The sequence below is a fragment of the Lampetra planeri genome, chromosome 5, assembly GCF_965212315.1.
Source record: "Lampetra planeri chromosome 5, kcLamPlan1.2.h2, whole genome shotgun sequence".
NCBI lineage: Eukaryota > Metazoa > Chordata > Hyperoartia > Petromyzontiformes > Petromyzontidae > Lampetra > Lampetra planeri.
This window is the reverse complement of record NC_136111.1, coordinates 12,274,190-12,285,489: the sequence shown is the minus strand read 5'-3', so window position 1 is coordinate 12,285,489 and position 11,300 is coordinate 12,274,190. Positions and strand designations below refer to the sequence as shown.

General features: G+C 44.5%; 1 protein-coding gene across 2 annotated transcripts; it reads right to left on the bottom strand.

The window, feature by feature from the left end:
* Window positions 1-3,360: 3,360 nt before the first annotated feature.
* Window positions 3,361-10,980, bottom strand: LOC144718872 (G-protein coupled receptor family C group 5 member C-like). 2 transcript variants are annotated; one of them, XM_078594451.1, is made up of 5 exons: window positions 10,568-10,980; window positions 6,012-7,016; window positions 5,591-5,679; window positions 4,683-4,736; window positions 3,361-4,417 (listed from the first exon to the last, which is right to left on the bottom strand). In XM_078594451.1, the coding sequence occupies exons 2-5, from the start codon at window positions 7,006-7,008 to the stop codon at window positions 4,397-4,399; spliced, it is 1,161 nt and encodes a 386-aa protein (XP_078450577.1). In that variant the 5' UTR covers window positions 7,009-7,016; window positions 10,568-10,980; the 3' UTR covers window positions 3,361-4,396. The 2 variants fall into 2 exon arrangements, with proteins under 2 accessions (XP_078450577.1, XP_078450576.1); XM_078594450.1 differs by having other exon boundaries at window positions 3,361-4,736; window positions 10,568-10,681.
* Between the last annotated feature and the right edge of the window lie 320 nt (window positions 10,981-11,300).

Here is an 11,300-nt window from a genome sequence, read left to right as displayed (position 1 = left end):
TAATTGAACAAAAATCATGCCAAACAACATTTGTATTAATATTACAGAAGTCAATAAAAAATGTACACTTCATGCTTCTGTGCACGAATGTAAAAAAAAACCCAAAGCACACACCTCTGCCGCAACAGGAGACTTGGGCCAGCAGTAAAAATTATTCACTAAGCTTGTCTGGACATTCCTTTGGCGTGCAACTACCTGCCAATCTTGGTAAATACTGAAAGCTCTGGTTACACTCACAAGAATAAGTCTTTGTGAAGCTGGCAAGATTTATATTAAATTTGATAGTGTTAAAAAATATTAAACTCAGTTGCACAAAGTTGTATATTTTCTCCCATCACGCACTGCATTACAGTGGCAGTGATTGTATTACATCCAGCACAAACACATTAACATCGATGGTTTAGAAGCAGAAAATCACATTTTCATCACTCCCGTGCATGCCCAAACCACTATCTCACCACTGCATAGCATGCCTTGCCAGAAACTTCAACTCTTATGCAGTACACCACAATATAGCATTTAATGCAGTTTATTTACAGTATTTATTTGCATAAATCCAAATTTGGTAAAAGGACACTATTCAATATCATAATTGTATAGTATGCATGTACATATATCGGGGTACTGGCATGCATACATGAAAAATAAATGAATATAGATGTGCACATAATCAAACCTTGTTGTTATTATCGATGGTTGATAGAGTGGTATACAAAAATTAACATTTACAGACAAAGCATAAAATACGCATTTAATATTTTATTAGAAAAATATAATTAACGCAATTCATCTTGTAATGACACCGTAGTATGAGTCATTAAATTTTACAACAAAAAAGTAGCTTAACAAACTATAGCTTTTACTGTTTTCCATTAAAAAAACATTACTCAGTAAGAACCCTAGCTGTGTGGCAGAATAAAACACCCATTCAATGTTAGTGGCGTGTTACCCACCACTAATGATTTAATATTCTTATAGCATTCATCACATGGGATTAGCGTAGTAAATTTCAACATTCTGCTACTGTCAATGGAGTTGCACTAATACCATGACATGGAAACAATAATTTAATCTTACTAACTACGCACATTCAATGGCATCTGATATACAACACTTAAGAATTGTAGACAGACATCAGTGATCTATCCACTGCTGTACGAAGGCCTTCCCATGCCAACAGCCTCCCCGACGTTTTGTGGTGCCAAAATCGATCTTTGGTTCTTTCGGTAAAGTCACGTAGGTAGAAATAAAATCAAATAAATCACGACGTTTCGATCGCAACACGAGCGTCCGTCTTCAGGTGAAACTACGTGACTTTACTGAAAGAACCAAAGAGTATGGATTCCTGCAGTCACGAAAGCTTCAATTCTCGCTCCACTCGCCCCCTTGTGCGCCATGCCGACCTTTATAGGTGCTTGTCAACAGCACTTGCCACGGGAGTCTTGTTAATGCTAAAGTGGGGTATTATTTGTCTTTATTCACTGCTTTGGCTGCCATTCCTTCACAAGTCTTATTCACTGACAATCATCCCTTATAGGTATGCATTATATCCAAGTACACTTTTCTTAACAGTCAATGTCTCGCAATTTGCATTTGTTCTTTGGTTCATGTTTTTCTTTCTCTACACGCATTTCCCCATATGTAACTCTTCACGCTTTGCAGCTTTCACTCCATTGTCCTTGTCCGTGCTCATGTTTCCACTGCATGTGCCAGTTAATACGCAGCACATTAGTACGTCGCTTTTCATTCACAAATTTTAGTTTTACAAAAAAAACACTCCATCCTGCTCTCACTTGCCATCTTATTTCAAAAGGTGATCAAGATACACCTCCAACAGTTGGCAAAGATATGTATTTACAGCTGCGTGCGTCCTTTTGATTACTATTTTCTTTTCAGCGAGCTTGTATGTGACTTTAATATCGCATAGAATTCACAAATTCTCATCAACAATATTTGCACATTTGTTGAAGCAATATTCGACAAGCAAGCACTGTAATATATAATAGCGGCATTCTGAGCAAGTCAAATAAAACCCCAATGCAAAACTTGCAAATGTAAACAGCGATGAATACAAATATCTGTGGGCTCAAAAAGAAAGAGTTGATGGATGATGTGCATAAAAAGAAAACAAATTGATTATTATTTGGTTCTTTCGGTTAAGTCACGTCTAAAGATAAAATAATAAATTAAATTAAATAATAGAATACGACGTTTCTATTGCAACACAAGCAATCATCATCAGGTATAATGAAATAGCGACATAAAATCTAACCAGAAAACTATAGACAGACATATTAGCAGACAGATATCACCAAGATACATAGAGAGAGCAACACAGGTAACAGAGAGAGGTGATCGTCTCTGTGGGGTGGCCTTAAATAGACAGAGGAGGGCGGACGCAGAGAAAGGGAGGGGGGTTAGAGAAAAAATTAGCATATCAATGAGTGGACAACAAAACGTGGTGCTGCAAGTGCGATGACACGGCAAGCAAGCCTGAAAATCAGGAGGACACACTAAAATTAAATAACCTAGTAAAATATCGAAATTTAATTTATTATTTTATCTTTAGACGTGACTTAACCGAAAGAACCAAATACTAATTCCTGCAGTCACGAAAGTTCTAAAATTAAGATTGAACCACTTCTACGGGGAAGTTTTAAACTTATCTTCTTTTTTCTCTCTCTCTGACTACTTGTTCTCTCTGCCTGTGTCCTCTCTTTGGAATGTTCACACTTAAATTCTAACTTAGCAATCTTTGAAATACGTAATCAACCAGGCTATGCGTTAATTGTGTGTTGACCGACCCTCTGTGTTGTATTACTTTACATTTCGATATTTTACGAGGTTATTTAATTTTAGTGTGTCCTTCTCCTGATTTTCAGGCTTGCTTGCCGTGTCATCGCACTTGCAGCACCACGTTTTGTTGTCCATTCATTGATATGCTAATTTTTTCTCTAACCCCCCTCCCTCTCTCTGCGTCCGCCCTCCTCTGTCTATTTAAGGCCACCCCACAGAGACGATCACCTCTCTCTGTTACCTGTGTTGCTCTCTCTATGTATCTTGGTGATATCTGTCTGCTAATATGTCTGTCTATAGTTTTCTGGTCAGATTTTATGTCGCTATTTCATTATACCTGATGATGATTGCTTGTGTTGCAATCGAAACGTCGTATTCTATTATTTAATTTAATTTATTATTTTATCTTTAGACGTGACTTAACCGAAAGAACCAAATAATATTTCCTGCAGTCACGAAAGTTCTAAAATTAAGATTAAAACAAATTGAGGTCACGGGGTAAAGTGCCCGATCACACACCCCACGCTGGCACACCAACATAAAACACAAACACACACACGGGGGTTTTGTTGTGATATCTTTATTTTAGACAACAACGTATAAATAAAACATGCACAACAGCGTGCAGTGTAATTCTGCGCCTGTCAGAGTCACTCTATACATGACAATGTATTTTTTTTTATCATACAAAGGCATACTACAGCATAAATACCTGCCAAGACATACAAAAGCTGTGAAAAGATAGCAAACATTATGTGCATCTGTACTTGTGAATAATACAAAAGTCCAAGCAACAGGATAACCAAAAGGAAAGTATTTATTCAGATTATGAAGCCCTCCTGTGCTAATAGCATAACAATGTCACACCATTCAACAGATTCTGAAAATTTTGGGCATGGCATATATGCGTGTTTATTTCTAAGAAATGCCTTCCATTATGAATTTACTATGGGTGTTGATTTGCCATTCATCTGTCGGGAACTGGACAATTCACTTCAACCGGTGACCAAATGAAATATCAACTTTACCTTTGGTTGCACTGTATGAGCTTGGTTTACCAGCATTATTAGTATTTACACACAATTTACTACATTAAATACATATACATAAATGTGCCTACACTCTTTACATATAAACATGTTTCACATGTATATGTGCACACATATATATATACACTCACACACAAAGCATGTTTTACACAAACCAACGTATCTCAGTTTGACATTTTGTTCACGTCTTTGGCCATTCTTTCCAAACAGTTGCTACTATTTTACATACATCAAACCTTCGAAAGGTTAAAAATGCGTAAATATACATCACTTATTTTTTTTCAAGCTACAAATAATAACGTACATTTGTGCAAGTATTACGCTCATGGACATCAATCCACAGCACGTACTAAAATGTAAAGTCTTTCTTAGCCAAAACCTTTCTTAACATAAAGCACTATTGGTAAAAACACACAAATAAAGAATCATTTCCGGTGCTTGATGGTAGACACATTAAGTCCAAATTGCTAGGAAGTGGCTACTAACCAGCAGTACACAGGCATTGCTCCGTACGACACAAGCCCCTCCACATCAGGTCACCTGCTGCACCTTTACCAGCCAGCAGTTGGGACCTATGAAACAAGAATACTTTAATAGGCATAAATTACTGGTGTTTAATCTTTCATTTGAAAACGAGTTACTCTCTATTTCACTTCAAGAAGCTACTGCACATTTGAAATTGCTGCACTGTTTAAAAGCGGGTGGGCTTACAGCAACAAATGTCTACTACAGTGGTGTGCGCCAGTCTTCCCCACTTTGAAAGTGGTTCAGGCCTTGGTTGTTGGCGGGAAGAAAGGCCTTCCGAGGCGGCACTCGGTCGGTGTCCTCTATACGTACCGTGGGGGCATTGTGCGCGTCCTTGTTGTAGGTCGCCCGTGGAATCATGTGATCCTGCGAGAAAGGGCAACACGCAATGCGACAAAACAACAGACGTCAGAACCGTGACCGGAGTAGCCAACAAACGACTCCCTTTAATAAAATACTGCCGCTACACGCATCAATCATTACGCGAGTCATTTCATGCAATCTGTCGTCTGTAACATGGCACGTACATGATAGAAGTACAGTGCAAAACTAAACAATAATATAACTCGTGTGCCACCTCCCAACATGTAACGATTACCGGTTGCACATTTAAATTTTAGAAACTTCACCTGGAATATTTTCAATACTGTAATTCAATAGGTGGCATGGGAACACAGTAGTAAATGCCCTGTGCTATGAACCTGGCGATGACGTTGATTTCAGCAAACGACTGGCTAGGGTATCAGTGGCGAGTTATATTTTAGCGGTGGGGAAGTATGACCAAACAGCCCCGAAGACTGACATGGCACGGGAAGCCCTCATCAAGCAGATAATGAACAATTATTTTTTCAAAAGCATGACATTTCTCTTTAGTAGCATGACTGGAATATTTAATGTTGTCACATTTAGAATTCTTGAGCAGTAAAATCAGCATTGGCACAGCAGTTTGTGCTCTACCCTCTGAACCCAGTCACCTGGTGAGTTTGATCCTGGCCAGAGCTAACATCGACAGCAAGTGATATCCGATTCAGCTCTGGGCCCACTCTCTCAGGATGGTCAAATAACTCTCATGATCGACACAGTGTGGCAAGGCCTTCATCTCGCAGTAGATTGACAAAGGGCTGTAAATAATGTTTAATTATACACAATCAGCATGATGATGTACACCCTTCATTCGATATACAGCACCATGAAGCAAATAAAAAGCTACATTAACTTACATTCCTGCCATTCATCATTAAACTCATCGGCGTTGGCTGGTACACCGGGTTGGAATGATGACCATTCAGCGGTGAGTCAGACTTGTATCCTGAAAAATAAATTCATGGCAAATCCGTAAGACAATAGGTCCCATTAAGTTACAGCTTAAGCAATTGTTTTTCTCCATCTGGTTATACGTCAAATATTGACATGTAATCTTTACGATGCCTTTGAAGTTGCATGTCCATTATCTTTTCATTATTTAATAGCGACGCGAAAAAATGTTCACAAGCGCCATATCACAGATGAAACACTCGCCGAGAAAAATTCACATTTAACCGTGACTTAACTGAAACATGTACAATCCAATCCCCGTTTGGCAGATTTGGTCAAGGACAGTGTTAAGACAAAGGGAAAGTTATTCGCATGCAAGGCACGTACCAGAGTTGGGCTCATCCAAGGCAAAGGCTCTATTCTCGACGACGTACGGCTTTGGCAGGGTGGCAGGTGGGTTCTGCGCAGGGCGCGCGGGGAGGAAGTGGTTCTCCATGTCCCCGTGGCTCGTCGTCTTGTTGAGCTGGCTTACTTCGGGGATGATGTAGAAGAACAGGAAAGCGGTGGCATTGGACAGCAGGGCAATGCCCAGCACGGGGTCATCCCAGTTGCCCCGCTGTTCCAGGTCGTCGATGCCACGCACATAAATGACGATCCAAACGATCCAGATGGAGACGGAGAATATCAGGGTGATCAGCATGAAAACCCCGTGCTTCCTCCAGTTGCGATTTTTTCCGGCAACCACCAAGATGGACATGGCGAAGCCGACGAAAATTAGCACCATCACGTAGATGAGGGCCATGACAAAGTCCATTGGCATATAGAGGCACGGCTGCTGGAAGGGCCTCACCATGGTCGTGATGAGCCACTCCACGTTGATGATGACCTGCACGAGGGAGAGGAGCGCCACGATTCCCAGCAGCTTCCAGGGGGAGTGCCCTTCTGCGCCGCGGTTGAGGCTGATAATCGCGTACGCGTGCGTGATGAGGCAAGAGAAGCAGATGGCGAAGAGCACACCGAAGAGAAAGCGTCGTGTCGGGCAGGTCTGCGGTGTATTTAAGACGATGAATGCAAACGTGAGGCCGTACAGCCCCATCGTGGCCACCGTGAAGACCACCTGCACAGGGACGAAGTCCTTCTTCCCGTTCTGCTTGATGAAGGGGATACTGCCGAGCAGCACAAACGCCAGGATGAAGCAGATGACGATTCCGGCGGCGGCGATCGACTCCAGAACGATGCCCCACGCGAGAGTCTGGTCGCACAGCCTCGTGAAGGGCCACTGGACCTCGCTGCCGCAGCCCACAGCCTGCGCGCCGCACTGCTCCGCCAGCGTGCACAGCAGCAGCCCGACGACCGCTGGCATGGCGTGCCCGAGTCCGGCCATTTTACCCGCTGCAACACAAAAATGGGACAGCAGATTAAGCACAACACACATTCATAAGAATTATTATTATTTATGCACTATGACGCATAAGCAAAATGGTTTTGAATGATGATTAATGGCTATGGAAATGGTGATAGTAGCGATTGATGAAGGTGATAATGATGCCAAGTTGACAAGGCCATGCAGTGACATAGAATTTAATCAAGTCGTATGCCAACTGCAACAAGATTCCCCACTGCTCACAATACCTTAAACTAAACTAAAACTATTTTTTATTTTACCAGTTAAGGCCCACTGAGCTATATAGCTATTTTTCAGAAGCGACCTGGCCACAAATGATAGTTCAATGAAGTGGCCTATCATTGAAAATTCGAGCAGCTAAATAATATAAATGTGGAGGGAAAAACCGAAGGATTCGGAGAAAAATCCACGCGATCACGGGGAGAACATGAAAACTCAAAGTATACATGCGTCAGGGTCAGTATCGAACCCACGACCTCCTGTATAACAGGTGAGGTAGTTTATTGCTCCCCATCGAGCCTGAATTGGGATGTTTGGCCAATCCATAACGTCATATGGAAATAAACCAGAATTCCCTGGAGAAACCCCACCATGGTTGATGGGATAACGCTCAAAAGCTCCACGAAGGTGGTTATAATCCACTGCTGTACTGCCATGTTCAAGCCACCTTCAAAACCTGATATTTCCAAAGAGTCAACATTCAAGTGCTAACCAGGCTCAATTCTGCTTGGCTTTAGAGGTAGAAGGGATTTGGCCTATCCAGGGTACTTTGGTCATAGGTGGTTTCAAAACTTCACAGTGTACAGCCCATGCCGTTATTGTGAACTTGGAGCGAGTACTCGACGGTAAGTACTTGCCAAACTGAGTTTGCTTCCCAGCCACGAGAAAAATCAGTGGTGGGTACAATCTGAACTTGACCTAGCCCCCCCCCCTCCGCCTATTGCCATAACAAACCCTCACTGACCATCGTGATGACGTATGGTCAAATATCCCCCCATAACTCGCAGAGCACGCGGAGTCCCCCATTTAGCAGTGGATTTATAAAAAAAGGGTGTACAATTATTACTAGAGACTTTATTTTGTTAAATTCAGCACGTGCTACATATTCTTAACATTAATTTTGCTTGAAACGTCAACACAAGTTAAACATGTACAGCACAGTAGATACAGTACATTTTTTTTTACAATCCATAATTATTATCACTGCCTGGCCTGCTCAGGACCCCTGAGCATTGTGCACTGGACGATAATCAAAACCGGGCACGTTCGTCAAAAAACCCAAACATTTTGAAGGCTTAAGAAAAATAATAATTGGATTCCAGCAATACTCCACTGTATTGCCCAAGCACCCACACTACATACTAACTGCATCCCTCACTACTAGGCAGGGATCATTTGGCAGTCTTGTCTTGCTTCAGAACCTGGCAGCATCCACAGTAATTAATTTCTACTACCTCCCATGGTTCTCACGCACTTTTTTAAGATTTCCAAATAAACATAATTGTATATCCACTAAAGGTCTCTCTCCATTCAGTGTCGGTTATAATGAGAGTTGTTTGACCATACTTGACCACGCTGGTCACTGTGGGTTGGCGAAGGGGGCTCCCAAAATACCACTCGCAATGTCCGTTCGCCGTGGCCGGGAATGAAACTGGGGGAGGCCGGTTTTTAGCCGTAATGCACTAATCACAGCACCACCACTCCACACCTAAATCGAGTGCAAGGTAGCGTGCCATCTGAAAGTGAACCTCTGGCTCGAATAACAGAAACAATTAAACCTCCTCCTGAGTATGTAACTACGGTAGAGTACTACTCTTGTTGAAGCCTTGAAATCAGCTGACAGTCGCGTAACTGGCCAAAGGTACGAGATGGGGCCCCCTTGACAACCATCATTAGATATGTTGTTAACAACAGTGTAAAAGCACAAAAACGTATGTAATAATGTAATTAGGCAAGAGGAGACGTCATATTATAGCCTGGGTGTGGCAGCGCGAAACAAATCAAATATTACGGCCAAACCTAATCGATTGCCGCACCCCGAGCTGGCAATGTACGTTAGTTAACGCCGTCAGGTGACGAGTCTTTATCAAGGGAGACCTGGATGACAGAAGATCTCTCCGACTTAAAAAAAAAGTTGGCTAATATGTGTCTCTAGACAGAGAGGTCCTCGGTCTTGTTTCTCACCTGGTTTGGAATGAAGGTCGACTCTATGTTAATCACGTTTCCCAATTACACCGAATTCTCAATTGCTCGCTGTTGTGCCTGAACCTATGTACTGTATGTATGTTGAACTTCTTTCGCACCGTATGTTACCAACTGTGCTAATCAGAGGTGCGGAGGAAGGACAACAAACTAAACGCGAAAAGCAGTTCTAAAGGATGAGTTTTCAATCTCGATTTAAAAGTGCATAGCTTCAGTGGCTTCAAAATATCGGAAGAGCGTTCCAGACGGTCGCAGAAGCGCATCTGAAAGCGCTCGATGCTGTGAGCGTTCGGACGGCTTGCTGCGTTGAATCCGTTTATCTACAGCTCAGTATTGATCTTTCCCAGATCTTACCACCCCGGAATAAAACCGCTCACAATCCTAGCAAATAAAAAAAACCCCACAAAATATTCATACACAAACTCAAGCGGATCATGCATCCACCAGCGCGCAAGGGCTGTACACACCACACAGCCCACAATCGAACAGATCCCCAGTGTACAGAGAGCCTTTTCAGTAGACTATTGGGGCACGTGCGGTCAACGAACAACCAATAAGGCCAACACGGTGGACACTGAGGTTGTGTGGCAAGCATGATGCCCGGTGGCCTTTGTCTCCCAAGTACTGACGTTCACGCACCGCATCAGGCACTCGCATGAGGCTAAGTCGACCGATCGACTAGAGCGGGTGCAAGGGGAAGGGCAGCACCGGTTCTGATATCATCGATTAGCACCGATGTCAGCCGAGGTTGAGCATGGAACGTCGTGGGTATCCGGGTTCGTATCGCAGTGCGCTAATCACAGCGTCACCGTACCCCCACAACACACACATGATCTTGATCACGACACACAAAGGAGAAACGTAAGATCCTCCGTATAGCCGTGTACAATGTCGTGGCAAATGCTGTTATCGAGTGAGACAACGATTCCCCGTGCAGCTTTAGCAAACTGTTGGGCCAAGTGCTGTTAGCGAGCACCTATGAAGGCCGGCACGGCACACGAGGTGGGTGGGTGGCCAGCAACCACGCCCGGCCGCCTTTGTCTCCCCAGCGGCGACGATCACACACGCACACCACGCGAGGTAACTCATTTGAGGCCGTGTCAACGTAAGAGGGAAGAGACCCAGAACCGGTTCAGATAATATATCAGCTGCTGTTGCCCGTGACCAGGAATCGAACTCGGGTGGCGGCCGGGTTTGCAGCGCAACGCGCTGCCCGCGACGCACTCTGCCGCTCCCCAGACGTGCACCACGCAAGGAGGACACACGGACAGACACAGGGACACACAGGGACACACACACACGCACGGCGGTCACACACTGCGTGGAGGTGACTTACCGATGGTGCTCGTCAAACTCTGCGCCCTCTCCCCGCCCCCGCAGTGGCCGTGCGCTCCGGGAATCACGCGCGCGCAGTCGTTCCCCGGCTGAGCGAATTCACTTTCACTGCACCAGCACCACCACCACCACCCCTATTCCTTCTTCTTCTCCTCCTCCTCCTACTCCTTCTTCTTCTTCGTTCGCCCGGGAGGTTCACTCCGAGCGGGCGCAGTTTGCACGAGTCGCTTCGGCGCCGGCGCGTGGGTTGTTGTTTCGGTGATTTTATAAACAAAAGGCGATGGTCAACGAGTAAGGAGGAGGAGGATCACTTGCGCCGGAGCCAAGGACCTCTTCTCTCGCTCTTTTGTTCGGACGGGAACCGCGCGCAACCACCGCTCAACACACGAGCACGTCACTGTCTGCAGCTCGTCTCACGCGGACGGACACTCGTTCGCTTGCTGTAACCTCGCTACTTGCGCTCGCTCTCTCTCTCTGCACGATCTGGTGCGTTGGAGCTGCCGATCCCTCCCTTATTATAGCCGCAGGTGTTACCCCGATCTGGCTCAGCCCATTGGCCAGGCCACCCCCTCCGCTTCTGTTTCACATGGCGAGTGACGCCACCGGCACCGCGCGGGGGGTGGGTGTCTCTCGCTCGCTTGCGTTGTGCGTGCGACACACGCCATGAATGCCGTATTGGCACAATCCAGTGATGACGGGCTGCCACGAAAATGTGTTGCAACTTACGAACGGTA

Bases quoted from the DNA above. Each gene is read 5' to 3' on its own strand.
- LOC144718872 (XM_078594450.1), bottom strand. From the start codon at position 7,008: ATGGCCGGACTCGGGCACGCCATGCCAGCGGTCGTCGGGCTGCTGCTG. The intron at 5,680-6,011 runs GTACGTGCCTTG...TTTATTTTTCAG, and splicing joins CTTGGATGAGCCCAACTCTG to GATACAAGTCTGACTCACCG. The intron at 4,737-5,590 runs GTAAGTTAATGT...CCTTTCTCGCAG, and splicing joins TAATGATGAATGGCAGGAAT to GATCACATGATTCCACGGGC.